Here is a 15,363-nt window from a genome sequence, read left to right on the forward strand (position 1 = left end):
ACTGGTAGCTTTGGCACTGTGTGCAGGTGCCAGGTCCTGTTGGAAAATGAAATCTGCATCTCCATAAAGTTCGTCAGCAGCTGGAAGCATGAAGTGCTCTAAAACTTCCTGGTAGACGGCTGCGTTGACCTTGGACCTCAGAAAACACAATGGACCAACACCAGCAGATGACATGGCACCCCAAACCATCACTGACTGTGGAAACTTTACACTGGACCTCAAGCAACGTGGATTCTGTGCCTCTCCTCTCTTCCTCCAGACTCTGGGACCTTGATTTCTAAAGGAAATGCACAATTTACTTTCATCAGAGAACATAACTTTGGGCCACTCAGCAGCAGTTTTGTCTTTAGCCCAGGCGAGACGCTTCTGGCGCTGTCTCTTGTTCAAGAGTGGCTTGACACAAGGAATGCAACAGCTGAAACCCATGTCTTGCATACGTCGGTGCGTGGTGGTTCTTGAAGCACTGACTCCAGCTGCAGTCCACTCTTTGTGAATCTCCCCCACAGTTTTGAATGGGTTTTGTTTCACAATCCTCTCCAGGGTGCGGTTATCCCTATTGCTTGTACACTTTTTTTCTACCACATCTTGTCCTTCCCTTCTCCTCTCTATTAATGTGCTTAGACACAGAGCTCTGTGAACAGCCAGCCTCTTTAGCAATGACCTTTTGTGTCTTGCCCTCCTTGTGCAAGGTGTCAATGGTTGTCTTTTGGACAACTGTCAAGTCAGCAGTCTTCCCCAGCCTACAGAACTAGACTGAGAGACCATTTAAAGGTTTTTGCAGGTGTTTTGAGTTTATTAGCTGATTAGAGTGTGGCACTAGGTGTCTTCAATATTCTAATTTTCTGAGATACTGAATTTGGGACTTTCATTAGTTGTCAGTTATAATCATCAAAATTAAAAGAAATAAAAACATTTGAAATACATCAGTCTGTGTGTAATGAATGAATCTAATTTACAAGTTTCACTTTTTGAATGGAATTACTGAAATAAATCAACTTTGTCATGATATTCTAATTTTATGACCAGCACCTGTACAGTATATGATTCACTGCCTTCAACTACTGACCTGAAAAAAATGTTTGTAACAAATTTATAAAAGTTGATTAAACTTAAAGTCCTTAACTATAACTATAGTATAGCATAGATCAATTCAGACAGATAGATAGATATATAGAACTTTATTTGTCTGCAGGTGGCAATTAGGCTTTTTACAGAAGCTTTTTAAATAAACAAACAGATAAATAAATATACAGACACACATACACCAACACTCTATGGTCTGAACACACACAAAAATAACTAAAAAGGAAGAAAATGAATCTGCACACCACAGCATAGAAAAATCACACATAAACTGCTACTGTGTGATAATAGCATAAGAAAATTTATTTTTACCCACCTTTTTTCATTTACCTTTGGTGAAAAATGGTAAGATATTATGCCTAATTTGAACTGCAATGCACTGTCCATAATGCATATACTGTAACTAATGGAAAGTATGTATCTGCCCATTCATTGTACTTTTCTCGCTGGAACAGCAACATCTTAAAACACAGAGTAAAATAAAGTACCAGTCATCTCAGTAATCACACAAATGCCATTAAATCTTTTCCAGAACCCCACACACCATACATTCAAAATCTTATTTAGAATAAAGTAAGGATTGAAGGAACAGTTATTCTACTCTAGGCTAAGTCAGAACTCATGCTCTTAGCATGCTACTTCCCCTTTATATTCAGATCAGGCAATTACTTAGCCTTTTGGAGAGATTTCCACAAAGATGCACCAAAGATATCAAAGACTGATCTGTAATTGATAGTTCCATAATAAATGCAGAAAAATAACTGTACATTTGTATAGAAGAAGGCATATTATTATCAAGAAAGAAACACCCAATTGTTTCTGAGGAGGTGATTGAGTGAAAATAAAATTAGATATAAAAACATTGTGGTCCCTGCTAACAACAATTATATAGTGGTCTCCTGGGGCAGGAATTAGGTTTTTTTTTTTTTTTTTAAACCTAATTACATACATGGTTATGGTAATAAGAAAGTGCCAACCTGTATATACATTTCCATGGCTTTAAAAATGATAGTCAGTTTAGAACATCACTCCCATTCCTCCCTTATTCACACTTAATTGTCTAACATGCAAAAAATTAAATGGTGGCTGTGAATTTCTGGTGATGGTTTATTATTTGATTTCACAGTACTGGTTCACTGTGTTTTTTTTTTTTTTACTCTGTATGTAAAGCGACCTTGGGTTTGTAAAAGGCGCTCAATAAATGTAACATTATTATTTACTAACTGACTAGACATTTCAAATGAAAAATGCTGCCCATTAACTTTACTCATCTTAGATCTATGAAAATTTTTAATCAGTACTAAAAATGTAACGTTGTTCCCTATTCACACTACCAGTCTTCCCAAATAGGGCAATAAAAGGAAATAGTAGATCCATGTTTTCTAATATTCTATAAAGCTACTATAATTGAATAATATAAAAGTAGAACAGAAAAATACTGGTACCTCTTTAGCTTCTCATTTCAGAATTTAATAGAAAATTTAAAAAAAAAAAAGACAAAGAAGAGCTTATCTGATGTGTGAATTTATAACTGAATCAGCTATATCCATTTTTTTTCTTTAAATGACTAACAATATATGACACCAACCAAACAGAACATTAATGTACAGTAAATGTGTTTTTTTCTTTTACACACTTTGTAGGTAAAGATTATCCATAGGATTTAATATGTTAATTAAGAGTTAAATGGATTTAATCTTTGCTTAGGTCAGTGAAAAATTAAAGGTTCCCAAAAAAAAAAAATAAATAAATAAAAAGCTCTGGAAGACTAAAATGATTAAATGTCACAAACAACCTAATCTGTGGTCTAATAACTCTTCAGTGGACATAAGAAAATGCTATCTTGATCAATTTCTTTTCTATAATCAAGACTTTGCAGCACCTGCTGGCTGAAAGCTTTACTAACAATGTATGGTGTTATTGGCTGTAACATGAGGGGTAGAGATATTTAAGAAGATTAAAGCAATATTAAAAAAAAACCAAAATAATTTGTTGACATCAACTATTGAATATCAATAAGCTTGTTAACCTTGAAATAGGAAATGAAATTACTTAAAACATACATGTATAGTTATTTATTCTGGCACAATCTAGTTCAACCTTCAGTTCCTGTAGTTTCCTAATTAAATACTGTATTTGCTAATAAAAATAGCTCTGTCTCATAATAGCCATTCATCACACAATTTTCTAAGCCACTTATTTCAATAGGTGGTTTTAGGGCGCAGGACCCTATCCTGACAGTGCTGGGTACAAGACAGAAGTCAGTCCAGAATCAAGCAATAGTCCAAAATAGAGCATACTCAGATATTAACATTTTTCACACTAAATCAACTTACAGTCATCATTTAACTTAAGATGCATCTTAGGCTTTGGCAAGGAAGCTGGATATCAAAAGAAAACTACATGAAGAAAGGAATAAGATGCAGACATTATAATTAATCATTTAACTTAAGATGCATCTTAGGCTTTGGCAGGGAAACTGGATACCGAAAGGGATAAGATGCACATTACAGAGGTAGTTGCAACCTGCCAGGAGAAATGGCCCAGGAGAGCTAAGACCACCCTAGTGGGTGCCTCCAATTCATCTAGTTTCAGGGTGGAAAAACCAATACCAAGCCTAATGGAAACTGTTTAAAATCCACCTACCCAAAAAATTAACAAGCACAAACAGAATTGTTAATACAATAGGAAGCGTAACAAAGATTTGGATTGGAGCTTTGTGAATGTAAGCCCACGAACTGCATGTTGACATCATTCTTGCTGGTAGATTATACCAAAATTCTGTACATTGCTTATGTGTGAAACTTAATTAAAATATAATATTTGCTTCTAAAACTTCATTTTTGGTTACCAAAAATGAGCCAAGATGTATTTTTTATTACAGTTTGCTTCCTGTGTAGGAGGATTTTGATCCATTTTTATTTTTAAAAACTGCTCAGGATCAAGGGCATGTTGTGTATGAAGATTTTTGTTTGTGCAACTAGGCAGCAACCCATAAAGACAAAGAGACACAGGTAGCACAACTCAAGCGGGGGAGGCAGCAGGAATAGTGCAGCTTAAGACTATTAAGAGACTCTCAGAACAATTTTCAGTCATAGCCTTCCCTTACATAATTTTAGGTAGTAGGTGGCATGCTCCCGTGAAGCTAATCACCTAATGTGATATACCCAGAGACAGTCCATCTAGTCTGCAACTTGCTCCAACAAAATCAAACAGGTTTGATTTTAAATTTAGCCATATTGGCGGGCTCTGTGAGCACAAGAGCTGACAACCCATGAATACTCATTAGGAAATACAATGCATTTAATATAGCAACAAAGAATAAAGAACACTGGCTCCATCAGGCAGCATGGAACTGGCAGTCAAAAAAGATGCAAGCACAACTGCACTGAAAGATCAGCAGATTGGTAACTTTGTGATGGGCAGCGATTTTCAGTCGTTTAAATTGACATGGTCTGGCAATGCGGTTAGCAACTGTTGTCTGCAAATCTGATATATCCATTGACTAGAAGTCATGTAATGTGACATAAGCTTTAGCAGTATATAAGTAAATAATTAGCTAGATTCTTATATGCTAATATGTGAATGGGATCACCAGCAAGAAAAGAAGTAAAGGAATACTATTTAACTCTGAGGGTTGGTGGCAGAATTGGCACTCCAGCCACCATAATAAAAAAACCTCACACTGTTCCATTCCATCTGAAATAGTGTGGTGCTGAGGTGTCATGCGTTGCATGGCTGCACTCGGGTCCTAATCTGGAATCCTGAGTTGATTTGTCATGTGGTGGGCACGGCAATGTGCTGCATCAGCACATGCTCCTAAACTCTCTCTCTCATGTACAACTCACTCAGAACAATGAGCATTACCATGAAGAGAAAGGGAAGGGTAAAAAAAACACATTTTAATAGTGTTTTAAATAGTTATACTATTAATAGTTGCATTGATGCAGAAAAAATGGAAACAGCCAAGTGACAAAGTTTCTTAGTGAAACAGACAGACTCAGTTTAGCAAGAGATAAAAACACATTCAGCAATTTGCTTAAAGTGTATCGGTTAGGCATGAGACAATACACTTTGCCTATGATATAATTCATATTACAATTTAGCCTTCACGATTAAATATTCCCACAGTATGATATTTTCACAATAAAAAAATGTTCTTACATTTAGTGTTACTTAATATTAGACACTGATAAATCAAAACACTGCAAAATAACTTCAAATCAGTATGCAAATACCCAGATTTAACATTTGCAAGCTTTTCATTTTAATTAGAACAAAATAATCATGAACATTAATGTAAACATAATTGCACTGCAGTAATAACTACATATAGCTATGACACAATAAGAATAACAAATCTAGCAAAATAACAGGATATGGCATGGAGATTATAACAGACAGGTACAAATTATTCAGGAATAACAGGATGAACTGAAAAGGTGCACGAGTCACCATTTATGTAAAATAGATTTGAATATAAGGTTTCAAATAGATGCTAAGCCACAGCTTAGTGACAATGCTGGAATTTGACTAGAAAGCATTAGTAATTGAGGCCTTATTTTAGGAAAGGTATTATTGACCCAAACTTAGTCACAGGGGACTTTAATTACTTAACTAAGCTAGTCTTGCAAATAGCACAGCACAACAATGCGAGGATCTGGATGTAATCAATAACTGTTTTTCACTAGAGTATGTTAAATCACTAACATGGCAGGGAAGCTTGTCTAGATTTGTCATTCACTAATAATCTGTATAGGATTCTGGGGATAGGTGTGATTGAACAATTTGGATCTAGCTTCGGCAATATAACACATTTCACGGTATGTTGGTAGACTGCATATCCAAAAACTGACACAGTTAAGTTTAATTTTAGTAGAAAAAAGTATGAATAGATGCGGCAGAGCCTACTAAAGATATACGGTGATATGCTTCCATGTTTCAAGACAGTTGACAAGATGTGGAAAAGAATTTAAAGTGGTTACATGTAATCCAGGACAAGTTTATCCTAATATTTGGAAGCAGTAAGAAATTAAACAAAACTCTGTTGTGGATAAATAAGGGGTGGAAAGGGAAATTACAAAAGAAAATAAGCTGTATAAGGCAGATATATAGATATATAGATATATATATATATATATATAAATATATAAATATATAGATATATAGATATATATATATAGATATATAGATATATATGCCTTATACAGCTTATTTTTTTATATATATATATCCATCCATCCATTTGCTAACCCGCTGAATCCGAATATATATATAAGAGCCATTTAAGACTAATAACTCCAGTGCTACCCACAGGGCATATGATAGAATGAGAGAAACTGTTAGAAGGGATATTAGCTACGAGGCAGTTGAAGAGAAATACTGCAGAAAAGGCAAACAATGACTCAAAAAGATTATTTCAATATTTCTGTAGTAAAAGAAAGAGTGGTCAAAGAGGTGGTGAAGAGTATTATAAACAGTGAAGATGAACTAGAGTATATAGACAATGAAACAGCAAAAGCTTTAAACATGCATTTTACTAATGTTTATATGTATGAAAAAGTCAGTAACCTTCCAAAGGTAACAGGGATTACTAAGGAGGTACTTAGTGATTTGGAAATAGTAGGAAAAAGTACCACTTAGATTAACAAATCACCAGAACCAGATAACATTAATCCTTGCGTGCTTACTGAAGTTAGTGAGTACATACTGTACATAAAGCCTTGACACATTTTTTCAAAAATCTCTGTACACTGGGATAATTTCTAAAGACTGCAAGCTAGCTAATATTACCACATTGTAAAAAAAAGGCAGTGCATCACAGGTAAAATAATGAGACCAATTATTAAGGAAAATATTGAGCAGCACATGTCAATAAAGGGTGTATTAGCAAATAGATAGGGTTCATATTTTTAACTTTAATGCAAGAATTCTATGAGGAAGCAAAAAAGCATAAGATAACAGAAGTGATATGATACTATTAATCTTGACCTTCAGTAGACTTTTGATAAGGTGCAGTATGAAAGGTTAGTGATCAAATTAAAAGAAGTTGGTATTTCTGGCATAGCATGTACCTGTAGATGGATACAAAATTGGTTCAAATACAAGAAGGGTTATGGGGTGGAGCATTTTTCAAAATTTTGTGATGTTAAAAGAGGTGTGCCTCAGGGATCAGTACCGGCTTGCAGATGATACTAAGCTAGGTGAAGAATAGATAATGCAGAATCAGCTAAAATGATGCCGAGTGACAAGGACTGTATACAGCCTTGGCCATATCTGTGGCAGATGAATTTTAATATAAGTAAACAAACTATTACACATAGATGGTAAAAATGTTAAATTTGAATACCCAAATAGAGCCATGAAATTTGAAAGTAAACTATCAGTATCTGTATCAAAACAGTGTACAGAAGAGATCAAGAAAGCTAATAGGATGTTAGGTTATATAGCATGATGTGTGGAGAAAGTGTCAATGGAAGTTATGCTTAAGCAATGTAATGCATATAGTTTTGATCTCCATACAGTATTATGAAAAGACATAGCAGTGCTGGATAAAATCCAGAGGAGAACGAGAGATACGAGCTATGAGTAGAGGCTGAAAAAAATTTAACTTTTTCAGTTTAAGCAAACAGATATTAAAAGGTGACATGACTGAAGTGTTTAAAATTATGACGAGAATTAGAGAATCAGTACAGTGGAGCCCTGCTGTTGCTTTAAAATAAATTTACAGTTGAAAGCTTGCTAATGGCAAATTCTTTCAAATATTAAAAGGGTTTTTTTCATACAAGGAACAATAGACATAGGGAAAAATTACTAAATAGTTTAATAAAAGCATATTCATAAACATTATTTAACCAACTTCCCGAGTGCCACCCCTTTGATCAGAATGAATGTTTTTCTCACTCCAAAGGTAATACATAATGACACAAGATATTTCTTGCAGTGATCTGTGGACTTTCCAATGCTAACCTAATTCCATCAGCTTGTTGCTGTTGTTGTTGCATTTGTTCCTGCACCTTTCGACACACCTCCCCAGCTATGTCATACACCTTGCCAATCTTTGTAAAGAGTGCTGCTATCTTGTCACTGCGCAGGAATCCAGCAGCTCTTCGCTTTAGCATGTGGAGTAGACAGGCTTCAACCGTACCTGGAGAGAGAGAGAGAGAGGCAAGAGAATGTAGTATAACTACATTTAGCATAGAGGCAGTAAATACGCTTGAGAAAAGGCCTTTAAACGCCTTGAAATTACACACATTTTGCAAAAGAATGTATCCATATAGTTTTAACAAGGAAAAAAATGCAAACCAATGTTGTGAGATTTACTCATTTTAAAACAAGATGGGCTGTGCACCTCATTTTGCTAAGCTCATCTTCCTCTGTTGTATCATTCAGGGCCATGAGCATGCAGTTACCTTGGAAGGTCATAGTCAAAAGCTGGTATCGACATTGAATTTTGATGCCCAAATGTGAATTGCTGTCTCAGTTCTGTAGACCACCATAAAAAATAATTTTAAAAAGTCACGCGAAAAATCCCAGACCATCAAGAAGTGTGCGAACTGACGACATGAAGAATCGTCTTCGCGTCAAACTGGAATCGTCCCCGCATAAATCAAAGTCATCCAGATGATCTGGATCTGCATAATTAGATCTAGACCACCCTGTACTTCGATAATAGGGAATATTGAGCACATAACCAGGGATTAAAGTGGGGTGGTATGCATAGCTGCACTGAACCTGCACTTTTCTGTTTCAGTGACTAACCACTTGCTGTGACTTGCTGCAAATGAGTTCCTCGCGCTTTGACTGTTACCCACACCCAGTATCCCCAGTTCATCGCTAAATTACATTTCCAATAGGATGCTCAAGACTTTGAGGAAATTTCTCCCACCCACTCAATTAAGAAATTGTTTAAAATTTGAAAAGCATCATGAGAAAGACCAAACAAACTAAACAAGCAAAGCTGCAAAAGCAGAGTACCTATAATTATCTCTTTCTACTTCAAGCACTACAAATAACATGTAATCAAGAACTGAACAGAACTCCACCCATGGCATCCGCTGTGGGCAAATAAACAAGAAAAGTATCTTTACATCAAGAAAACGGTATGAAGAATCTATGATAAAATAATTATTTCTAGGTTCCTTTCATTATCACAAGTAGTACTGGGCGGTATGACCAAAATTCTATATCACGGTATTTTTCAAAATTATACTGGTTTCAAGGTATTGGACGGTATTTTTTTCCCCATGCATGAGTGGATGTTATATTTCCACTACAGTAGACTGGCTAAGAATAACCTATTCCACTGTCATGAGAATTGTACAAAAAAACATTTTAATGTGCACAAATTTTGACAATATATTTTCAACCATCCAAAGAAGCATTTAGACTTAGTAAAATATCCAGAGGTGTTTGTCAAAAGTTGTATTGCACTGAACAAGTCTTAGAAAAGGAATAGTAAATACTTTTTTGTAAACCAACTACATTTTGTTAATGTTAACAATCTCTGTCCACTGACATGTTAAAGTGACTTTTTAAACAACTTTACCATCATTAAACTGCATAATTAAACTAATACATAATAACAATAAAATAGTGCAACTTCCAGTAATAATACTATTACTTCAAGACTTCAAGCCCAGGTGCATTACACAGTATTCACCAAATAAAAATAAAATAAAAAATAAAATAAAACAAGTGCAACTTGGTGATGACATCTTTACCAACTGGACCATCATTAAGGCAAACTGCATTCATATGGACCTTGCTTCAAGCTAAGCTATATACATAAATAATAAAACTGCAACTTGCATAAACTGCAACTTGCATTTAAAATGCTATTTGTGGTATAGCCCTACGGAATCATATTAGGACCATGGTGAAGAAAAAAAACAACTGACACAGTGAAGAAAAAAAACAAAACTATATGTCATGATTAAAGTCAACATTTCCACTTTATTTTTGTAATTTATTTTGTCATTAAAGTAGAATGTCGTAAACTAAACTTCATCCTAAAATCAATGTTTAATTCACTAGATTTTCTCAAACCCCGTCATAAGTTATGTAGCACATTAAATGCTTTTTTAAGTGTTCTCCGACCCAGTTGTTAATCGCTACGCTCTTCTTAAACTGACTTCCTCTTGCACTAAGAGGCAGCGATCGCCGCACAGAATACATTCACTTCATGATATTCCTGCTCTCTGAAAATGTAGAATGCTAAGAATTTTTCATGATGAAATACTTTAAAACAGGTATTAAATATGCACGGTAGTGAGGCAGTAGTGCTGCTTCCTCACAGTAAGAGGTCCCGTCCATTCAGGGTTGCGCCCATCCCAGCAAGCATTGTGTGCAAGGCACGATGAAATCCTGAACGTGGTGCCAACACATCACAGGGTGAATACGAGCAATACATACACTAGCAGGGTCAATACAGCATCCCGCCATCCTACATGACTTTGAAAGGAAACTGAAGCACGCCGAGAAAACCCACCAGAAAAACATGCAAATTCAAAGCAGGGAACACCCGGAACCCCATTGCTGTGAGGCAGCAGTGCAACCTCCATGCCACTGTGCCCCCAACATAATTAATACATGTTTTAATGCATTTCATCAAGAAAATTATATCAAGTATTTATCTTAGCATTCTAGATGTTCAGGGAGCAGGAATATCATGAAATTAATGTATTCTGTGTGCTGTCTGCACTTGCTCTTAGTGCAAGAGGAAATTAGTTTAAGAAGCAGTAGTGATTAACACAGCTCTGGGAACACAACACAAAGCATTTAATGAGCTACGTAACTTATGACAGGGTTTGAGAAAATCAAGTAAATGAAATATTCATTTTAAGATGAACGGCGAGAATAAAGTAGAAATGTCGACTTTATTCTCGTTATAAAGCATCGAAATTAAAGTCAACATGTCGTCACACTATTACACAGTACCCAGGTACATTACACAGTATGAAAAAAAATACAACTTGGCTTGCAATATTATCCAGTAGTATAGAAACAGTATTCACACCTTTGAAAATAATGGTCCACATCCAACCTTTTAAATCCTAAGTATCTCCAGACAACAGATGTGACTCCTTTTTCCACAAAAAGTTCTACTGTGTCATCATGTTCAACTTTATCATCTGCTATAGCTTCAGTTTTGGAATGTTCTTTGTTCATTTTCACCGCACAATACCTCTACTAACACATGTACTGTACTCCGTTGTATGCTTGTTTAGTGGTGTAGCAGTGAAAAAGGTCCCCCTTAAGTTTCCCACTGCGTCAAGTTCCGTACATCGTTTAGACTATTTTTACCTGTGTTGCGGTATAAGAAAAATCCATATCATAACAAAAATATAAAACGATTTTCAGTATGAACCGGTATACCGCACAGCACTAATCACAAGCATGTCTCATACACAAATAATGCATGTTTTCTTAAATAAATACTCCACCCAAAAAATTATTTTTTATTATATGTCCCTAAAGTGTTCTGGAACTTACATTTTGACTTGAAGACAGGACTCTTGACCACGGGGAGAGAGGAGTCTTCAGTTTCGAAAGGGCTTTTGGTTTCCTGTCTATGAGTGTTCTGATAACTTAAGAAGTAACTATTATACAGTATATACAGGCAGTCCCCGGGTTACATACAAGATAGGGACTGTAGGTTTGTACTTAAGTTGAATTTGTATGCAAGTTGGAACAGGTACATTATTTTAATAAATGCGAATGTTGAACGACTGTAACCAAGTGCTCTGTCAATGGATGGAGTTTTACCTCTCTCTGACCCTTTTATTATTTCTACTTTATTTTCAATGTTGATGGTTGTTCTCTTCTTTACTGTATCACCAGCACTTGCATCAGATTTGTGTTTCAGAGACATTCTTGAAGGGTGAAGACAAAAGGTTAAGTTGAGCTCTTCTGCACAGCACTGTACACGCTATCACAGCAGGAAGGCACCCGTCGTCAACATGTCTGGTGTACTGAATGAGAGACAACTTCCTGCTATGTGTTTAACAGTACAAGCAGGCTTGCTATTGAGAATGAATGGGGGCGGTGGGGCGGTGGGGGGTTCATCACTATCTCACCACACAGTCCCCTCGACTACAGTATGCTGCCTGTAGTGTCCGCCCACCGAGAACGAACACTGTGCGGCCAAAGGCGGGCAGTGAATCGCCCACCACCGCTCCCCCATTCAAGAAGCAGTAGCTGCGGCAGCGTAGTGGGCGGACAGCAATCCGCCCCATCAAGCCTCCGTCCTGCACACGAGCCATAGCTGTGGCCCCGGTGATTATGGACCCAGGCTTGCCACCTGGAGCTGCCCGAGGGACACTACACTACACGAGCAGCGAAATCGCCCCCCTCCAGCCTCCGTCCAGCCACCACTTGCAGTGTCCCCAGGCCGAAGATGACGGAGCAGCAGTTACTGAGGTGCATGCATCGCAGCTGCAGCCCTGTTCGTAAGTCATAGGTCAGATGTCCGTAACCTGGGGACTACCTGTATATATATCTCTATTATAATAAAAAAAAATCTGGGGTCGAGACGTAATCTTCTCGAACGACACTTTGACATCCCGCGAGAGACACTTTAATGTTCCATGAGAGAAGGCCAACGCGCATTGCGACAAGCAGAACACGCAGCTCAGCAGCAGCAGCAGCAGCAAGCCAGCAGCTAATCTGACTGCATGTCCTTAGCGTGTGTTCAGCCCCTCCCACTTCTCAACACGAGCGCCAGAGACGCGAAGTGGCTGCCACTTTGCACGCCCTGGTTGGGCGAGCAAAGCCCCCTAGTAATATATACTATAGTCCCATTGTAAACTACAAGAACAGACAAGGATTTTTTTTAATTTATAAATAAACACTTTAGAACACAGTTTCAAGTGGTAAATTGATATTTATTATGATTGCGAAGAAGTAACTTCAACTTGAAAAATGTCAAGATTATCGTTTAACTAATTCCTTATAGTATAGTTCTTTACCTGTCTTGCACTTGACCTGTGTTTATGTATGTTGCACCACAGTCCTGGAGAATGTTATTTTGTGTCACTGTATTCTGAAATACAGTGTATGAATAATATGACAATAAAACCATTTAACTTTACGCGATTGAACTAGAATATATACCAACTCTATGATAACTAGTGCATCACCTTTTTCCTTTGGGAGGCAAAGGTTGGGGAGGTAAAAGGAAACAACATTGTACCACAACTTATATATGGTACAAATTATACAGCATACAAGTATCTTTCCCACTACTCAATAAAACACACACACACACTCACACATTACATATAGACCACTACATTTAAATTTAAAATAAACTTTTGTTCTACTGTTCTCAATGCTATAACTGACATCCTAAGAAATAACAAAGGCTAATAAGAAGCACTAGAAGCTTCATAATAAAATTAACAGCATTAAATCCTACTTTATGTTATCATCCTGACCTGGAATTATTAGTGATTTTTTTTTTCTCTTTGTTCAGGAAAAGGTATATATTAAGTGTGTGTTTCATATCTCTATTAGAAGGAAATGAAATGCAAAAGTAATTACAATATTACATTTTAAAATAAATAAGGTAAATTATATATTTTCTTTTTTTTCTAAGTAATGAAAATGTAACTAAGTTACATTTAAAAGGAATGTTTCTAGACACTGGTCCCTTGTGGACATTTGCTTTATGTATCTGCATATGTTGTTTATAAAAAATAAATAAATAAATAAAAAAGAGCTTCCCTTGAACGAACAATGTAACTGGTGTTCTTATGCAACTGATTGAATAGTCTTAATTTTCATCTTCATATATTTTTAAAGACCGCAATATTGACAAAATCAATCAAAGAGCCAGAGTAACTTGCATTGTGATGGAGCTTAAAACTAAAAAAACCCCTTACTTTGAGCTGTTGACCGATTAATATACAGTTAATTTTGATTTAAAAAGTTGAATTTAAACAGCAGCCCTAAAAATAAGGAATGAAAATGTAAACTCAGACCAGAACTAAGTTCTGGCAGTGCACCCAGAACCCTGGAACAAAGTGGCAGTAGTACCTAACCCTAACCTCTGCCCCTTCTGGTGTATGGCCGGCCGTTCATCCTGGCCAATACCCCCAAGCCGCCAGGTGGAGCCCTCCCTGCAGTATGGAGGTCCCCCGAAAACCAGCAGGGCATCATGGACATTGAAGTTTTTATACACAGCCCTGCTGGATACCATGGGGGCCACTAGGAGACGCTGCAGGGAGGAACGATGGTTATTTGCCTTACGCACCGGAAGTACGTCCGAGTCACATGGACAAGGGGAATGACGTGCTTCCAGGGCTGAAGAAAAGGACTTTTTATCTGACCCGAAAGTGATAAAGAATCACATGGACTGGGGATTGGAACACTTCCGGGTCAGAGAATATAAAAGGATTGTGGGAGCTCCCAGACGGCGAGCTGAGCTGGGTGGAAGGGTGGCAACGCATCTGGGAGTGGAGGATTGATTATTGTAGTGATTATTGGTTTATTGAATGAGTATAGTGGAGAGGAGGGTGCTTTGTGCACTGTTGATTAATAAAAAGTCAACTATTTGGACTTAACTGCTGTCTGGCGTATTGGACAAGGGCTCAAGGGAGCGATAGCGCCCCCTATCTGTCACACCCTCTATACCAAACAAACAATATAAAATTGAAGATTTGTCTTTACTAGTGAAAAATATATCCAAAACGTCGATCATTTAAAAGCCTGTACAACAGCTGTCCTTTAAGCCAGCTGCTACTTGTGCCGTGCTGCGTGATTTGCATGTCGCGCTGTGCGTAGACTGTACAGCAGCCGTCCTTTAAGAAAGCTGTTGCTTGTTCCGCGCTGCGTGATCTGCATGTTGTACTGCGCGACAATCATTTAAAAGCCTATACAGAAGCCGTCCTTTTGTCTCACTTCTTTGTCTCGCGGGATGTTAAAGTGTCTCCAAGAAATTGTTTGTAAGTAGGGCGTGATGTGTAAGAAGTCTCGCGGGACTTCAAAGTGTCTTCCGAGAAAACCTGCTGTGCATGTGTAACATTTTTGAATTCTTTACATTCTACTTTGTCATCTACTCTTTGTCCTTTATTTCCTGCCTCGGGTGTGGTTAAATGTCTTTTTTGCAGGATGTATAACGCCGCTCGCGTTGTGAAGGTGGGGGCTGAACGGCTGAGGAGATGCGGTCGGATCATCTGCTGGCAAGCTGCATGCTCTGCTTGTCATGTTGCGCGTCGGTCATTTAAAAACCTGTACAGAAGCTAATTTTCTAGCAATAATAAATATGTTTTTAAAGAC

General features: G+C 37.2%; 1 protein-coding gene across 2 annotated transcripts in view; it reads right to left on the bottom strand.

The window, feature by feature from the left end:
* Nucleotides 1-15,363, bottom strand: part of sgsm2 (small G protein signaling modulator 2) — a 191,997-nt gene that overhangs the window by 104,441 nt on the left and 72,193 nt on the right. For both annotated transcript variants that reach the window (XM_039757096.1, XM_039757095.1), the window contains exon 3: nt 8,053-8,230. In XM_039757096.1, coding sequence (XP_039613030.1) covers nt 8,053-8,230 — 178 coding nt within the window. The remainder of the gene's footprint in view (nt 1-8,052; nt 8,231-15,363) is intronic.

This window comes from Polypterus senegalus, chromosome 6 (genome assembly GCF_016835505.1).
Source record: "Polypterus senegalus isolate Bchr_013 chromosome 6, ASM1683550v1, whole genome shotgun sequence".
Classification (NCBI taxonomy): domain Eukaryota; kingdom Metazoa; phylum Chordata; class Cladistia; order Polypteriformes; family Polypteridae; genus Polypterus; species Polypterus senegalus.